Below are 18,469 nucleotides of genomic sequence, written 5' to 3' on the forward strand. Positions count from 1 at the left end.
TTCCCTTATTCAGCGGCAGTCCAGTAAACAAAGAAAGCCCAGTGACAAAGTTGTGTTCACTTGGGAAACTCTAGGTCCAGCAAAAGGGGATAGTCCCGGGAGTCGCTCACCAAGTCGTCTTTCCCGAGGGAGAGAACCCCGCTTAATCTTTAGAACTCCAACTGTGTTGGATATGTAATCAATAGAGTTTACCATCAACCCAGGTCGCTGAACCAGTGACCAGTTCAAGACAGCCTAGACTCAGCAGGAATTGCAAATTCCCCAGCAGACCCTGTTAGAGCCCAGTGGAGGTGGCCCCTTATTGTTTTTCTCAATAAAAGACTAAAAAGCTGTCTGCATGTTTTGAAGGCATCGACAGCCACCCGAAGAAACAGGACTGCTTATGACTCCATCTAATAAGCGCCTGGCAACCATCAGCCTCTCTAATTGCCATGTGAGTGAAGAGGTGGGAATTTTAACAAACAAAGTCGATTTCGAAGTGTTACTGGAAGATGAAAAATGTCACAGAAGCGCCTAGCCACGAGAGGCGAGCAGAGACGCCTGCTTCTCTCAGGACAGCATAATCCCGAAAGCCGACAGAAGCCGACACGAACCCTCCCAGCACCTGCCTCCTCGACACTCACAAAGAGACACGTCAGCTGCTCAGGAAACTACAGGTACCACTGAGACACCCCAGACCCTTTCCTTGTTGTCTACTCGGGCAGAAGAGGCGGCTTGGAGGCCCGGTGCCGAGAGTTCTGAGTGCCCCGTTCCCTTATATTCCAGGCCCTCTCGAAAGGGAAAGGAGATACGGGAATCCTTCCCACGCGGGTGCTCTCACAGTATTATTGTTACCCTCCCCCTCTACAGAGAGGAAACTAAGGCTCAGAGAGGTTACGAGCAGTGGGGGCAGGCCTAGGATTCAGGGCCCCTGTGACTCACAGTCCAGTGCTCTTGGGTCCTCCAGGAAACGAGGCCTACACCCTGGGCTCATCTTACGCAGATTAGGAGCAAGTGGCGTCATCTCAGGGCCTGACTCTCAGCTGGGGCCAACCATCGCGAGAGCTAACTAATGACAGGCGTGCCTCCCTACTGTTTATATTAAAGGGAAGGAGCGCCCAGAATAGATGCTCCCCCATTTACCCCGGGGTTTCCTGGTCTGCAGGGCAATGGGATCTGGCTGACACTTCTCAGTGTTCCACACCCAACAAACCGGCTCTATTCAAAAAGGAAGTCCGGAGATGTGATCACCCCACTTATCTGCACACCTTGGTTGCTTCCAGAGGCCTTTCCTGCGCGTGACCTCACGTGACCACCTGGACCATCTGAGCGATACCTTAAATTGCTTTTTTGAAGATTCTTGAGTTTCCAGCAACCTTGTTGAAATATAATCCAAAGTACCCCCAGGAAGGGACAGCACTGTGAACCATTAGTGGTTTGCACTTGGCAGCCAGCTGAGAATCAGGCCCTGAGAAGTGGGAAGAAGGACTGGGAGGGTTTGGAGAGGGTCAAGAAGAGAAAGAAGTAAGAGAGAGAGGCAGGGAAGGTCTCGGCCCCTCCCAGCAGCTCACCTCCCAGTTTTGCAGAAAGAGGTTCCCGGGGAGCCATTCCTTGCTTCCCCACTCCCGCCAGAGAGACCAACTCTGCCCACGGGGCCAAAGGTCGAAAAGTCTAGAAGAAAAAAGGAGACGTGACAGGAGAGATGGGAAGAAAACACTGAATAAACCAACCATCAGAGGCTCTTCAATCTTAATTCATTTTATTCTACAAAATGCTACTCAACTGAAAGTGGAGAAGCTAACCGAAAAAAAAAAAAAAAAAAGGAAAAAAAGTTGTAATATGTTCTCTCTTCCATAGCAGCAAGCTTTTTCTAACAAGCTTTCTTTAGTGCAAATACTGTAGGCTTGTATTACAGTAAAGTAACAAAACAGAACAACAACAACAAAACACCACCAGAGATGCTTTAGAGCAGAGCTACTCCTCAATTTTCAAAAGTATACAAAGATTTCTGAGCTCACAGTCCTGCCTGGAGAGGCCTATTTAGCAGCCTTTCCAATGGGACCATTCCACCAATACTTAAAAAAAGAAAGAAAACAAGGTGTTCAGAAAGATAAATTCCCCATCAAGCTGTAGGAATCTTGTACAACTTTTTTTTGCCTCCAGGATCTTATAGCAGTCTTTACGCCACATCATCGACATACCTCAAATACAGATGCACAAAGCTTATGATTGTCTACTATATCCAAAATACTATATATACATCTCTCACTGCAGAAAAGACACCCTGATACCTATTCTTTATACAAAGGTGAAGATTTCCTTCCTCAATATCAAGTAACCACAAACTAAAAGAAATGGAATAAACTTTTAATCATACAGAGAAAATAATTTTTTGAGGAACAGGGCAGGTTCTCTTACAATGTAGACTTCTTGGTGACCCCTGTCCCTAGAGGAATGACAGTCCATCTTTCAAAACAGACCTTTTTTTATACAGTTTATACAGCACAAGTCACAAATCATTTTAGAAACAAAAGAAGTATCATTAGCCTAAATTTTTAAAAAAATTATAAAGAAGAAAGAGAGGGAGAGAGGAACTGAGCATTTTAATGCTATCTGTTTCTATTCAGGCTTGGTACAACACAAAGATGTAAACATTTAAAATAAATAATAAAATAAATGTCAATTTCTTCTCCCCCTCCCCTTCCCACGCCCCGCTCAAAATTTGACCCAGCTCCTCCTGAACGTGTCAGCGTTAGGAAATTAAAACCCTTTTTGATGTATGACCAAAATACTAGAAGCATGAAAAGATGTCAAATAGGTAGTGGGGTGACTGGGTTTCCTTTTTAAAAGGTGCAGGAGGACATGGGCACACTTAGAAATGTACACACGAACACACACACACACACACACACACACACACGACCTGTCAATAAATAGTGAGATGCTGGCTTTTAAGATGAATGCCAAGAAGACTCAACAAGCAGAAAATAGCAAGACCCCTTTACTTAAGTTTTTAAAAGAAAGTTACACACACCACGTATCCTATTGGTCCACAAATTCTATAAAACTCAGGTCAACCATCTGAAGAGTGCAAAGGAGCACATCCCAGGGAAAACAAGTTTAGAGGTGGAAGGATATTGTAGGGGATGGGTCTTTGAGAACAAACCTCGGACTGAAGGCAATCTTGCCTCGGATCTTTGGAGAAAGACCTTCTCACCTCCAAGTGTTTTTGTTTATTCATTACTTGTGGGCTTTTAATAAGGGAAGTCCTCATGGCTCAGTCTCACCCTAAAGAAGGTATATATATATATATAAGTGCCTAACACATCGTCTGGCACATAGTAGGTGTTATTCTTTTCCTTCTTAAAGAGGCCACGTGGATGTCTCATCAGAGGAGGAAATCAACCTGAAAGTTACAAGATGAGACCGCAAGAAGCACTGGTGGTCCATCAGGGAAATGGGAGAAAAGTCCCAATGCCTGGAAGTTGAGCTCATCCTTAAAATGGAGCCATGTGGGAGCAGAGAGGAGACTCCTTTCCCCAAAGCCTGAGAAAGGGAACCAGTAGCCTCTGATGGTTCTTGGCGTTGAGATGCTTGTGTTATTGGGCACAGTGAAGACACCTGGCCTGTCTCACAGGCAGAACAATGACTTCTTTCTGGAAACGTCCTCAGTGAACTCTCTGCTTTGAGTTGGCTCTGGCAATCGCCTGAACTTCACCTGGGATCTCCTCTCTTTCCTGTGTCAGCAGCTGTCCCCATCCACCCAGCCAGGAAGAGGACTATTCCCAGAGAGGCCAGCCAGGTGGCCAAGGGGACGGTGTGTTTCACACCAGCCTGTCAAGGGGTGCCTGCCCTATGCCATCCCAGAGCTGCCTGCAGCCCAACTGGAGTCCACACCAGCTGCCTCACGGCTGGGGACACAGGGGGAGCACAGGGTTCCCTGCCCGAGCACAAAGGCCTCCCCGCTGCGGCTGCTCCCTGAGGGGGAAGAGGAGGAGGCAGGCCTGGGTCTGGTGTGAACTTGGAGAACAGCCAGGAGGAAGTGACTGAGGGTACACTAGTGCGTTAGGTGTGAACATTCCGCCTTCTCCGAATAACCTCTGGCTTTGGGGAAGCCAGACTACCTCCCAGAACAAAGCTAGAGGGTCCTGAATAGAAACACGGCTCCGGAGGCCTCAAGATCCTGAGAGGCGGCTGGGCTTTTGCTTTCTGCTGGTCCCAAAGCCAACGCAGCTTGAAATCGGAACGAAAGCCAGACACTGTCTCGGGCATGTCCAGCCCGGCCCCAAGTCACATACCGGGACCTGCCTTGGGATCAGGGCTGTGCAAAGTGGGGCACAAAGGGACTTTTAGAAATAAAACACCAGAAAGCAGCTTCGTTTAAGAAATATATATATATATGCAAAAAGAAGCAAATAGCTCCCAATTGGCCACAAACACCACTTGAGATGATTAAGCCTTTCAGAGCTGAGCGCACCCCAGCTCTCTTTGCCCGTCTCCTGCTACTCCTTGCTGACTTCCGCGTCCTTGATTAATCTGAAGCCAGAGAAACCCAGTGGCCCAATCTTATTAGGAGCGCCCCGCCCAGAACCTCTGGGGAACTGGGAGGGCAGCGTCACAGCCAAGGAATGTGGGAAATAACATTTTTAAAGCATTTGGGGACAAAATACTTTTTCTTTTAATCTCCTCTCTCTTCATGCCCTATCTCTCCACACGTCACTCCCAGTCACAGCAGTCTGTGTATTTTAGGCATTCGGCTGTTCCATTCTGTGTGTCTAGTGCATGGCAAGTGGATAATGGACATTAAATGCCAGCCCGCGTGCCAGGCCTGGGTACGTGAAGGGAATAGGGAACAGGGAACCATGTCACTGCTCTCTTTCTCTCTGTCTCCCCGGAGTCCAACTTTGAGTTCTAACCCCCACTGGGTTGATTTAAATAATATCTATATAATTTTAAATTATCATCCAATGATCTCTAGAGCTGAATCACAATAGCGGGGTCTCCCTCAGAGCACTAGCCCAGCAGAAGCTCATTCTGGAAGATCAACCCTGGGGAGAAAAAGGCTTTGAGGGGTGGGAGGCGGGGACCACGCTGAGCTCTGCTGAGCTGTGCTCTTGGCGAGGCTGGAGGACCCCTTCCCTGCCCCCCACCCCATGGGAAGGGAGCAGCTAGCTTGCAGCGGGAAGCAACACATCTCATCTCTGATTTCAGCAGCCCCCAAGCATGGCATGTACGCTGCAAGCCACAGTGACAGCTCTGGGCCAGCTGCTCACAACTGGCTGATGGATCTGAGGAGCACGCCGGGGTGAGGGGCAGGGGAGTGTACAAGCAAAAGCACTAGCTCCATTAGGTAGCAGACGACCACAGGGGGTTGAACAGGCACCTGGGTGAGAGGTGAGAAGCGGGTGCTGGGGCTGCTGCGAGGCGAACCCCACTCCGACTGCCTCCCTCCTTCCTCCCCCTGCATTTCTGTCCACAGCAGAGGCGCTTTTGAGGCTTGGGGAGGGGCCAGGCCCACGCTCATTAAACCTCCGTGGGTGGCATCACCCTGAGAGGCAGGGTGGAGGAGGGCAGAGCCGGCAGGGACTTGGAGTGATTTGTGGCTCCTAGGGAGGGATGCCTCCCTGGTCCGGAGAGGAGGGTCCGGGGCAGAACGGCGAGGCAGTAATTACAGGAGACGTCCTACTCAAGACACCCATGTGGATTGTTGGCACTATTCCTGGCCCGGTAATTAGGCATTTGGCAAACCCAATCTGCGCCCCGGCTGTCTCACTCACACCCTGTCTTTTGGCCAAGCCGCTCCTCCAAAAGCCGTCTCCGAGGATGGGGAGGAAGGGTCCTCCGAGCCTCCCAGCGATGGCGGCATCTCCTCGAGAGCTCAGGGAGCCCTGCTGGTGGTTCTGGAGATGGTGGTGGACCGGGAGTGTCAGGGGAGGAAAGGTTCTGTATTGCACATTGACTGTCCCCTTCTGGACAAGTCAGCCCCAGCAGAAGAGTCACCTGCTGCCCCATCTCCAGAAATGAAGAGCTTTAATATTCAGACCACCCAGATGAAATGTCATGGCAAATTTGATAAAAACCAAGAGGAAGTGAAATTGACACTGGGGGAAGGAAGGGGCAAATAGTGGGAAGGTGAAACCAAAAGGCACTGAGCATGCTTGGCGGGGCAGAGAAAGACACCATCACTCCAGAGACATGTCGTGACAAAGGGACGGGAACGGTCCACACCAGCTTCAGGCTCTTCAGAAGCCAGAGAGATGCCCGGGTCCGCCGAACCAAGTTGTCCAACGTTTTTCAAGAAACAGGATTTGCTTTGCAAGATGAACGAGGGAGGAGGTCCCGTGACTTCCAAGAGATTGTCCAAGTCCTCCAGCGCCTCACTTCCAAATCCCACCTGGGTCTCCCCAGAACCAGGGAGCTCTCTGGCAGGGTCCCCTTCTTACCCTCGTGGCCCTGGAGTGCTGAAAGGTGCTGGTCCCTGGGAAGGAGGCAGTGACGAGGACGCCCCTGGGAGCTGGGTTACAGAGCCAGCAGAGTCGGGGAGTTCAAGGAGTCTGACGACTGGTCCCCACTGCTACTGCTTCTGCGGTGAGCCTTGGAGCAGGACTCAGAGGGCGACGCAGGCGACTCCTGCTCCAGGACGCTGGGGTAGGTGAAGACGAGGTTCGAGGTGCCTGGGGTGATGGCAGGAGTGGAGGTCACCACTATGGGGGTGTGCAGGGGCTCCTCCCCATAGAAGCCCCCAGCGATGCTGATGGGCTTGATCACGGAGCGCTGGGCCTTGTCCAGCCCCGCCGATGAGGACGAGGGGCTGTCCTCTTCCAGGGGCTCCTGCTTCACCACCACGGCGCCTACCCCTCCGCTGCCCCCACTGCGCAGGGCCTGCAGCCCGGAGGCCGGGGGTGACCGGCGCTCCTCGGGGCTGATCTTGCACACGGGCCCGTGGGCCACCAGCATGAACTCCAGCTTCTCCTTCTCCTTCTGCAGCTCGGCGATCTCCTTCTGCAGGCCCGACTTCTCCTCCTCCAGCTCCTCCGTCTCCTGCAGGGGAAGAGGGGTACGTGAGGGACGGCAGGGGCTGCGCTGGGGGGTTGTCAAATCCGGCTGAGAAAGGGAAAGCCAGCCATGTGCTCAGAGGACAGACCATGAAGGCAGCAAGCTCACAGCCCACCTGCACGTTTAAGGTTTCCTTTTGTTTCCAAAGCTCCAGACTGAGAGAAGAGGAAAGTCAGCTTGGAGGAAGGGTGAATTAACGATCGTAGCTGTCATGATCGAGCACTTACTCTGTGCCAGGCACTGTGTTAAGCATTTCACAGGCATTATCTCATTCAGCCTAGCGGTTTCTTGAAGCAGGTATCAGCAACCTACAGGTATCAGTTTGCAGATGAAACTGAGTTTCCAAGAGGTTTAATCATTTGCCCAATGCCACAGAGCAAGCAGGTAGGGTAGCCCAGATTTGACCCCAATGTAGCTGACTCCAGAGTCCACATGCTACTACGCTCTTCTGCCTTGGTGCCAGGACCGCCCCCCGGTACGCCTGAGGGGTGAGTAATAGTGAGATCCGGTGGGGGAAGGGGGCACAGCATGCAGCTCCACCCCTCTCTCCTCGTGCCTCCTCAGCCCCATCCCGCTCGCCGTGGACACATGGACACTAAATTCTAAGCTGCGTGGCAGTGCAGATTTCTGTCTGCGCACACAAGCCCAGGACAGTGCCCGGCTTATAGGAAGATCTCAATGCATCCCGTCTGGATCTTCACCGTCCCTCTTCCCTTTTTTGCTCTAAGTAGAAAGCATATGTTTCAGGACTCACAGAAGCCCGGGAGAACATTCAGTTCAGCCCCCGAGCTTTAACAGATGAGACCCCTGCCAGCCTGAGCGGGCACGTGAGGCTGGCATGGACCTCAGCCCTTCCTTTCACACAAAGCCAGAGAAGCAACAGATGCACATGCAGGGGGTCGTTATGGAATACGGAAAGGCACGTGTCCCCAGCCTCTTCCCCACTTTTCCCGAACACAGATTCCTGTTTGAGAACGAGATGACATGGGCCAGAGCTTCGCTAAGCAGCCGAGTACAGCACATTCCGAAGTGAAAAAAAGTTTCCATCTGTCTCAAGGGTCTGACGAATGTCATGAGCTTATGAGAGGCTTCCTGTGGAGGATGTGGCTCAGGGCCTGGGTGGCTGGGTCGTAGGTGGGGAGGCGCGGAGGAGTTGGGTGTGAGGCTTCTAGGGAGGTGGGGGGAAAGCTGAGGGGCCTCAGGGGGGCAGGCTCTTCTGGGGCTGGTGGCAGAAGCACCTGGGGGAGACCCAGGGGGCATGGCTCCTTGCAAGGTCAGTGGTAGGGAGGGCTCTGCTGGGGGAGTCTCCCCGGGGAGTGCTGAGCACTCATGGATCCGCCTCGCGTGACATCGGAGCACCGCCACTCCTCCTCCCCGCCTCTAACGCCGCCACGGGGCACCACTACAGGCACCGCGCGATTCACGCCGTGCACGTTCAAGACCCACGAGCGAGGGCTCCAGGATGGACAAAGGGAAGCAGAAGCCGGTGAATGGTAACTGGGAGGATTAAATAAAGTAATAGGACGTGCAAGGCAATGATCTCCAAAGCACCATCCTGGCTGGTCGTTGCAAGGATTGCCGACGGAGTCTCCCTCATCTCCTCACTTTGAACACATTCCACCCAGGAGAGTCAGTCCTGGCTTTGGGCTTCCCCCACACGGCATACGGCCCATCCTGGAGGGCGGGGCTCTGGAGGGAGTTATGTGACGTTGGTCAGGTCAAGCTTTTGAGAGGGAGGGGTAGGGCCACGGGCCCCCAGGTGTGGGCAGTTAGGCAGCAGGGGAGAATGACTCACAAAGGCAGAAGGAGGTACCAAGGTGACAGCTTCAGGCTCAGGGCAGAGGCAGGGAACCCTCCCAGCCACGAAGGATATGAGAAAACCCCAAGACAGTACAACTCAGCTGCACGTGACCCATCTCCATGAGACCTAGAGAGCGTCACGACCCCTGCAGGGGTGAAGGAGCCCAGAGAGCAGTTCCCCACAATGCTCGCCCGCCCAAACTAGATGGCTGAAGCTAGGCCGGGCCACTCCTGCTGGTGGCAGGCACCCTGGGAAGAGGAGCCCCAGAGGAGGCAGGTCTGGGCTTGCCTTGGCTCCTGGGCTCGCCAATGCCAACACCCTCTGCCATCCCTCACCCAGGAGCCCCAGCAGGTCTCAGTGCAGGGATTGCACAGGTGCTGAATGAGAAAGGGTACCAGGCCCAAGAAGCCTGTCCAATTCTCTCTGGGCCCAGGCTGGTGCCAAAGGCCAGCTCCCTCTCCCCAGCCCTCTCCTTTAATCAGGGCAGTGCTGACCCATGTGCTAAAAGGAAGCAATGTTTCTGTCTGCACTGACTCACATGTCAGCCACTAGGGGCAAGGAGGAGGGGAGGGCCGGGAGCCCTGGGGTCCCTGCTCTGGCCCGCCCAGAAATGCGCCCGCCCCACGCAGAGCTCCTCACCGCCTGCAGCTTCTCGGTCAGCTCCCGGCGGCGGTTCCGGCACTTGGCCGCGGCCAGCTTGTTCCTCTCCCTCCGGATTCGACGCTTCTCCTCCTCTTCCGGGGACAGCTAGAGGCCAAGGTCAAGGATCACGGTTAGGCTCGGATAAATGGCTCACCACCTTTTCGGCTTTTAACTGCATTTGAAGTAGGGGAAGAAGCCCTTCTGGAACTGGGGAGGGGAGGGCCGAAGGCAAGAGGAGCGCGGCTCAGAGGCCCAGAACACGCGGCTCACTGCTGTGTGGACGCCTGGGAGGGCGCTTAGAGCTGAACCCCCCCTGGAAGGTGATGTCGCGTGTTTGAAGGGAGAACAGGGTAGCCATGGGTCAGGGACTCACCAGCCCAAGCATGATGGCAGCACGTGTCAGGCCAGCCCCGACTCAGTGCCAAGGCCCGAGAGAACGGGCTGGGACTGCTTCCCGCAGAGTCCCCTCGTGCCAGGCCCGCCCCACCCACTTACGCAGCTTCCTCCACTCTCCGCCTAATTACTCCTCCCCATAACCCTGCCTGCTCTGCGAGCCTCATTATCTCCACGTGATTAAGTAGCTGGGCCCAGAGTAGGAAGCACCCAGGGGGGCATGTTCTGTTGCCAGAGGGAGGGCCACCCCACTCCCAAGCCCCTCTGCCAGCCCTCGAGTGCTGGCTGCTCACACTTCAACCCCGAGGACTCACCCGTGAGCCTGGCGCAGTGCCGGGCTGGACGGGACCAGCGAAAGGAGGAGGGGCCCTGAGGCAGGTTAAACCCTGCTGCCCACCACATCCACTCATTCAGCCAATGAGCCCTTCTGCACGCCAGGCACAGTGTGAGGGCTTAGAGGTTTGTCAACAGACCAAGTGAACACAAATCCCCCCGCAGCTCCTCACACTGAGGTTGGTTAGGGGCCCGCGGCTCAGGCCAGAGGGCAAGAACTCTGCCCCCACCATCGGGGCTGACACTCTGCTTACACAGAGCCCTCCTTCCAGAGGAGGGCCACCAGCCCCTCGCAGAGGTGATGTGAGGAGATGGCTGGGGGCCAAGGCAGAAAGCAGTTCAAAAGGACAGACCACCCCTTCAGTCATCAGACTGACGGCACCCCTACAAGATGCCAAGTACAGTACTTGGGGCTTAGAAGATTCTGGGGGAATAAGACCTGAGTCCTACCCTCAAGGGATACATGGGGAAAGGGCCAAAGCCACTTTTGGAGGGGCTAAGAGAGAAGCCGCCCCACTGACGGATGCTGCCTGGACCACCAGCCATCCTGTGAGGGAGGGAGCCACTGCCCAGGCTGGGCCCAGGCCAGAGTCCCCAGGACGCTCCCTGCAGCCTTGAAGGTGTGTGGCTGTGACGTCCTGAACAGGACACAGCATCACTGCAGCAGCCTCCAGGAGGTGCGCACTGACCTGAGCCCATCCAGCCAGTAGCATCTCTGTTAGTCCTCAGGCCCCTTCCAGAGACCCAGTCTTGGAGTCCACGCTGGAGTCCCGGTTCTACTTCCCTCCTTAGGCCCCTCCTCTGCCTAGGAACCCAAAGAGCCGTTGGCTCCACGGTCTCCCTTCTGAGAGGCGTCAGGCAGCTGGGAGCCAAACGCAGGTGTGGCACTTCTGGGTGGACTTGGACAGATTACTGACCCTTCTGAGCCTCAGAGCCCCATTTGTAAAATGGGGTTAATAGGACCTGCCCTGCCTTCCACAACGTTTCTGCAATGATCAGATGAGATGCAGTGTGAGAGTCCTCTCTAAACTAGAAAGTGCTAGAAAGAAGAAGATGCAATTCAGAGGTCTCCTCTCTGATGCCTTTTCTGCACTCACTGAGCAGCAAGTCAATTGGAGACCCAGAGTCCACAGATTCAGGCACCCTGTTCTCTGTGGAGACCAGCTGAGGTCACAAGGCCACTTGGCCAAGGCCCTGAATACTGGCTACTCCTAACCCTGTCTCAACCTGAGTCCAAGAGGGTAACCCTGCTGCAGTCGTGGGTTCAGGGCTCAGCACTGAAAGGCTACCAGGGTTCCCCTTGAGGCCCAGCTAGCCCCCCTCCTCCTTCACTGATGAGGGGCAGAAAAGATGGAGAGCTGGTCCTGGTCCACTTTGGCCTCCGTTCCCCCTTGGCTGCTTCTGGACAAATTCTGACCTCCCAATTGCCCTAGAAGCCTCGCCCCTACGTGGTGAGGTGTGGGGCAACTTGTGGGAGCTCTAGGCTTAGGAAGTGTTCAGGGGTGGTGACAACATGGTTGCAACTTGAGTGTGTCAGCACCACCACATACCCATCCACAAGCCACACACACCCGCCCCTCCCCGCCACTGCTGGCCTCAGAGGGAGCCTCTGGGGCAGGTTACGGAGGAGGGCAGTGAGGCACCAGGCCAGTCCCTGGTAACAGGTTCCTCCCCCTGGGGGAGGCTGGGAAGGCGGAAGTGAGCCTCTGAGAAAAGACCCTCGGGCTAGGAACCCAAAGAGCCAAGGTTCTAGGATGCCGCCACCTAGGCTTCCTCCAAGCTGCCAGACGATTATCTGAACTCCTAACTGACCTGGGATAAAACACTTCTGGCTCTCTCTTTCCCTCTCAAAAAAGGAAGGAAATTCTCCAAATTGTCTTAGGGCACGCCTAGGTGGTGCGGTAGGAAAACCACAGGGCTGAAGGTCAAAAGAGGTGGATTCCAGTCCTGGCTCTGCCACTAACTCACTGTGTGAGCCTGGACGAGGCCCTTCTTTCTGGGCCTCAGTTTCCTCATCTGTAAAATAGGTGCAGAGGGAAAATTATTGAATTTTCTATAATTATTGAAAATTATAGAAAAGCTGGTCTCCAAAGTCTCTTCCAGATATAAACTTCTAGATTTGGTGTGAGCCAGGTCCAGAAAAGGATGAAGAGTATTCAGCACATCTTGCTTTGTTGTCTTGCTAACCCAAGAGTCCCTCCCAAGCCTGGCTCTCACTCAGGGGTCCCTTACATACAGGGAGAATCCAAATCGTCAGTGGCTACAAAGCTTAGCACCCTGGGCTCCCTGAAGGAGGCACATTTATAGAGGACCTTAGGATCACTGCTACTGCAATATTTATAACTACAGGTATGGAAAGCAGCAGTGAGGGGGATACTGGCCATTTGCCCCAGCAGCAGACAGCACCCGGGAGCTGTGTCTGTTACTGTCTATTACACACACCCCTCCAAGTTGCCCCTGCACAGGGCCCTGCCACTAATAGAACCAACCAACATGTAATGGATACAAGGCCCAGCTTTCTCCTCAGAGGAACTCCTGTGAAAGCTTCCGGTTCCTCAGAGCAGTGACCCTTGTGATTCTAAGTGTCCTGGGGACTAGTGGCACTGGATCTGCAATTATCCACTGGGCACCACGTTTGAAAGGTCCTTGGATTGGAACAAGGAGTGGAGGTGGACAGTGGTTGAAATGGGGAGGGGTTCCAAAGCTGTAACTGAAGTAATTCTTCAAGCTAACATTTCATTTGAAAAAGGGATTCTACTGCCAAAGTATCTCCCTTCCCTGGACTTGTGGTGGCATGGTGCTGGAGAAAGAGCACCGCACAGGGGTCCAGGGGCCTGGTTCTAGGCCACGCTTCCCCGCTCACTTGCCAAGTAGCCCCAGGTAGCTGTGTCCAGGCCTTGGCTGTGTCATCTGTGAAGGGGGACAGATGGGGCTCTTGGAAGGCTCATTCCCTCCTTTCTGGAATTATGCATGACTCTGATTTCTCTTTTGGGAAGCAGGGGGCCATCGCTGCCCTGGTAATCTGTTAATACAGACAATGGGCCTTTTGAGTGTTGGGTAGATGCTACCTAGAGAGCAGAGGCCCCACCCTTTGCTGGCGTCTCTCTCAGCCAGGTTGACTCCTGCTCAAAGCTGAGCCCCTTGAGGAAAAAAAAGGCTGATGATATCTGACCACCTCCCCCCCCAGCCCCGGGAGCTCAAGCAGCTGAGCAGACTCCAAAGACCCCAGCGTCCCTCCACTTCCGGAATGTGCATCCCAGGCACTTGAAACAGGGTCCTGCCTTGAGTTGGAGGCCTGAACCATGGAGGGAGAATGGAAGTAGTGTGGGCAGTACTGGTCTAGAAGGGGCGGGGGCCTTTAGGACTGCTGGGTATCTACCAGATACTGGGAGACAGTTAAGGACTCCCCAGAAAGCTCCCAGCCAGGGTTCACTGGCTGCTTGTCCTGTGGCCCCTGTACCAAGTTATCAGAGAATGATACTGCTATAGGCAGGGCCTAAGTCCTGCCCATGTGCTGACGCCTCACCACTCACTATGTGCTTTCCCACCATGATCTCATTCGGCTGGAAGCAAGTCCTGGCCAGCAAGACCCTATCTCCATTTTGCAGCTGAGGAAACTAAGACACAGATTCTAAGGGACACAGGCGAAATGCCTGACTCTCAGGTCTCTAGCTCTGCCTCCACTGGTCCTGAGCTCCTTCATCTCCCCAGCGCTCCCGGAACGTCGACCCTGCTCCCTGCCAGTCTTCAGAGAAACACTGCATTATAAGGCCTGGAAAGCCACGAATGCGGCTCCTGATAGGAACTGTACCTGTTCATCTCTCCTCCTGCGGCCCACAGTGGTGCCAATGGTCTTGATCACGCCGGGTCTTGGGAGGGCCATGTGCCCGGGGACAGAGGCCAGGCCCGGCAGGGGGCTATAGGGGTGCGAACGGGGGTACGGGTTGGACATGGAGGTGATCACCGTGGGCTGCACCATCCACTGCAGGTCCTGGCTGGTCGTGATGGCGTTGATGGTGGGGATGAAGGCGCTGCCTGAGCCAGGCATATCTACCCGGAATTTCTGAAATGAGGAGAAAAGTAGGATTGAGCCAATAAATACTGCAGAACAGGACAAGCAGAGCCAGGAGGCCAAAACTGGCAGAAAGTAAAGTCAGAGCCTGGGAAGCCAAGGTCAAGACACTGGGTGGACTTCCTGCACATCCAAGAATCAAGGGGATCTTAACTATTCCTGGGACCCCCATGTCAGATCTGCTCCCTGACTGAGGTCCTGGAAACTCCATCCCCAACTGGCTCAGCGAGGATGTGGTCATATCTCCAATGGCTTCTAGGATACATGTGGTCCCTAGCAGCTCACACTCAGCAGGTCCTCTCTGAAGCCCTCCAGGCCAGCTAGGCCCCCATTTGCAAGAGAGCAGGCCTTCCACCCGGGGCCTCCTGAACTTCTGGGTCACTTGCCATTATTCCCGAGGGTACCAGCTTAGGATCCCTTGAGGAGATTTGCCGACCATCTGCTTTGCAGCAACGAGGATCACCAGGAAGGTTGTTATGTCTGCTTTCGTTACTTTCCAAACAGGCTCATGATGGGGTTGTGGCCCCATCAGGGTGAGACCAGGTCCATGAAAAGATATCCTCTGACCCATGAGACTGAAAGTGGTAGCGTCTGCTGCCAGACTTCCCCTTGCTGTCCTTGTCCTCCTTGACCTTCACCCCCATCTTGCTTGGGGCAGACACACTGTGTCTCTCTTTATCTATCTACATATCTATCTATCTGTGCTCACAGGCGTGTCTGTGTGAAACTTTGCTGCTAGCTCTGAGTTTTCTCCCTGTCACTTAATTTATGCCCAGACCACGTTGCAGAGCTCTGTGGAACATGCTGCAGGAAGCATTCTATTTAAAATATAAGATGATGACAGAGTACAAAAGCTAAAATGGGCCATGCTCCTCAGCAGCTGGGCTTGACCTTCCTTCAGGGCAGCTACTAGAAAGCGAGAAGGAGGGAGAAGGGAAAGATCCCCTACTTCCAGATTTTCGGGAGAAAGCTCCCCTCCTGAAACCCTCAGCCTTGGATAATTCCTGTTTCCACAAAAAGGTTCTGCACATCCTTTCTTCCCTAACTTGGTGGATGAAATATTGACAACAATAATAACTAACACTTACTGAGCACTTATTAAATGACAGGAACCATGGTAGTGTTTAACCTAGATTGTCCCATTAATTTTCCCTCTGAGGTAAGAACTACCATTATCTCCATTTTAGAGGCAGAAATTCAGGCTTAGAGAGATTAAGTAACTTATCCAAGGCCACGTTCTAATAAGCAGTGGGGTCAGGATTCAAACCCAGTTCAGCCTGACAAAGAGGCTAGGTCTCTCAAATACAGTGCAACACAAGCTTCTGTAGCATTGTTTTTTCCTGCCTCAAAATCCAGCCCCAAGTGCTGGTATCCATCCCCACTGCCCTCGGACAGAGCATCAGGGTCATCCCCACCAAGGGTCCCTACAGACCTTCCCTCACCCAGGACTCCCCACAGGTCTGGTTGACCCCAGATGAAATCCCAATGCCATTAGCATGGATGCTATAGCATCTCCCCTGTATTGGCCCAATCAGACCAACCAGGATTAGAAGTGTCAGCAGCAGCGGCAGCTACCACCACCATGGGCTTTGCCCCTGGTGACAACAGCCGGGTTGCTTTGTGTAAATACTTCACTGCAGCTGAGGGAGCTGTGGACCCTTCGCTGTGGACCCTTCCTTGCTCACTCCCCTGCCAGCTGCCTGACCCTAGTCTGGGTAGTGGAATGTGGCTGTCTCACCTCCCAGACTGCCCTGGGGCCCCAGGTCAGGGGCATTCAGTGAAGAGAGTGACCCAGTGCAATGAATTCTGGGATTCTATGAAGTTACCAGTGCAATGGATTCTGGGAGTCCGTGAGGCGAGTTGCCCAGTGCAGTGGATTCTGGGATTCTGTGAAGTTACCAGCGCAATGGATTCTGGGAGTCCGTGAGGAGAGCTGCCCAGTGCAATGAATGGATTCTGAGTCACCTCCCAAGGCAAAGACAACTGGACTTTTTATCCGGAGCTCACTGAAAAGCAATAGGTGTATCTGGGTATGTGTGTGTGAAGGAGGGCAGGATGCAGTGAACACGGAAGGATACAAGTGGGAAATGATCTTCAAGGAGGAAAAACAGACAACCAGGGCTGGCTGTGAGGAGGCAGGGCAGTGAGAACACGTGAGCGGCTGAGTTTGTGCAGAAGCACTAAAACCCAGGCAGCTATGTTTCTCTTGGGCTGCTGGATTGGGAGGGAGAATGGGGAGTAGTCTGAGTCAGGAGGCCTGGATCTGAGGCCCTGGTGGATCACTGAGGACCCGGTTTCCCTGTCTGGAAAGGGGAGTAGTAACACCAAACTCACTGCACTATCATGAGGATTAAATTGGAAGCTGCTTGTAGTCACGGGCTCTAACAGCACACCAGCGGCTCTCAACCCCGGCTGCACGTTAGAATATTCGAGGAGCTTTTTAAGAACACCAATGCCGCAGCCAGCCTCACCATCACAGGTCTAAATGCATTGCTTTGGGGTGGGGTTCTGATAAGGTGCTTTAAAAAAATGCCTGAGGAGGTTCTAACGTGCAGCCAGGGTTGAGAAACGCTGCTCCAAATAAGCGAAAGGTGGCGTCATCGTCATCACGACCACCGTTGCCACCATCACCATCCTCAACATGCATCGTCCCTGGAAGTGTCTGTGCGCTTACAGTGCAAAAGGGGTGGCCCCAGGGAGAATGCCAGCTTCTCATTCCTGGGAAGCACCCAACATTTTTATTGTTTCTCTTCCCAAGTCCGGTCCTGGGTTTGAAAGACACCCGAGGCATCCAGCAGGATGGTTTAATGTGACCTTCCACTTCTGTGGGGGAACTGTCAGCTTTCCTTTCAGGAAAGCACCCAAGAAATTCATTCCTCCTTCCAAAAAAACAAACAAAAGGGCTCCCATTTCAGGCTGGGAGAGGGAAGCCAAAAAGCTGAAGCAAAGCTGAGAGACTAAGATCCCTTAGGACTCAGTGGCTGACTCCCAGCCCCTCTTGGGGCCCTCCGGTCCACTCACTCTGTGATGGCAGGTCCACGGAAGGCCGTGCCCAGCCATCAGCCAGACTCCTTGCAGCAATGGCTTGGTCTAGACAAAACAAGACAGCAATAAAAACAAGGCAGTAGGTAATGACTGCCTCTGAATGCATGTACAACTTGTTTCAGAGGGAGGTAAAGCCATCTGGAGAACACACTGGCTCTAAACTGCAAGGAAAACACATCCTAGCCCCTGAGGGGACTGGGGCTGTGATAAAGAAGGCTTTTGTCTGCAGGTGGAGGCTCTCTGAGACGCACACAAGTTTAAGTGAGATCTGACAGATGTGTCTTGTCTCAACTCCAAAGGTATTTTTCAGAAAGCGACACTGGGGTTGGAGAGGAGAGGAGGGCCTAGGAGTCTGTGAAGCCAGAAGTCAGCCTGGCATTCTTCTCTGACAACAGACCCAAGAATCAGTCAAATGTCATGCTGGGGAGAAATCACGGCTCTCTACGAACGGGTTAACACTGGACAGAAACCAAGATGGGGTTTCCCAGCTGCGGGCATTAGGGTGGTTTGATCCCTGATGCAGCACCAGGTGTGTGCTGGGAGTGGGGGGCTACAGGAGGGAACCCAGGACCCTCACTTGACTCCCCTGGGGCTCTCCAGCCCCCCGGAAGCTCCTCCTATAGGGACAGAATCGAAGATGCTGGATGGCTGTGTGGTATTCCAGCCTGGCAGAGCCTCCAAATGCTTCCTTTCACTGTGTCATCCTGTTGACTTCTGGGTGGGCAAGAATGCCTATAAAAGGACAAACTGCCCCCCACCCCCACCGACCTCCTAGAGCATCTTGGCAAACTTCCGCTGTCAAAGGCCAGATAGTAAATATTTTAGACTCCGGGGGCCATGAGGTCTCTGTTGCAGCTACTCAACTCGGCCCTACTAGCGTGAGTGCAGCCACAGACGAGATGTAAACTAACGGGCGTGCCTGTGCTCTCTTAAGCCCTATTTACAAAAACACTCGGGCCATAGTTTGGCAGCCTCTGTCCTAGAGGATCATTCTCATCTCTCATGCTCAGGTTAGTGGAAAAAGAATAAAGAGAGGAAGTGAGAAAGCAAAAAATCACAACTATTCTTCTAACCCAGGGAGTGAAGGGATGGACTCTCACTAGACAGGTTGAATCTCCAGAACCTGAAGCCCAAGTTTGAGCCCTTTG

The 18,469-nt window shown here is 53.5% G+C and overlaps 1 protein-coding gene across 5 annotated transcripts in view; it reads right to left on the reverse strand.

The window, feature by feature from the left end:
* Positions 1–1,721: 1,721 nt before the first annotated feature.
* FOSL2 (FOS like 2, AP-1 transcription factor subunit) overlaps positions 1,722–18,469 on the reverse strand; it is a 33,640-nt gene continuing 16,892 nt past the window's right edge. For 3 of the 5 annotated variants that reach the window (XM_033425202.2, XM_033425201.2, XM_033425203.2), the window contains 4 exons: positions 17,298–17,366; positions 14,016–14,267; positions 9,476–9,583; positions 1,722–7,020 (listed from right to left, as the gene is read on the reverse strand). In XM_033425202.2, the coding sequence (XP_033281093.1) occupies positions 6,499–7,020; positions 9,476–9,583; positions 14,016–14,267; positions 17,298–17,366 (951 nt within the window). In that variant the 3' untranslated portion in view covers positions 1,722–6,498. The remainder of the gene's footprint in view (positions 7,021–9,475; positions 9,584–14,015; positions 14,268–17,297; positions 17,367–18,469) is intronic. The other 2 variants (XM_049696343.1, XM_004268168.4) reach the window with 1 other exon arrangement.

Source organism: Orcinus orca, chromosome 13 (genome assembly GCF_937001465.1).
Source record: "Orcinus orca chromosome 13, mOrcOrc1.1, whole genome shotgun sequence".
Lineage (NCBI taxonomy): Eukaryota > Metazoa > Chordata > Mammalia > Artiodactyla > Delphinidae > Orcinus > Orcinus orca.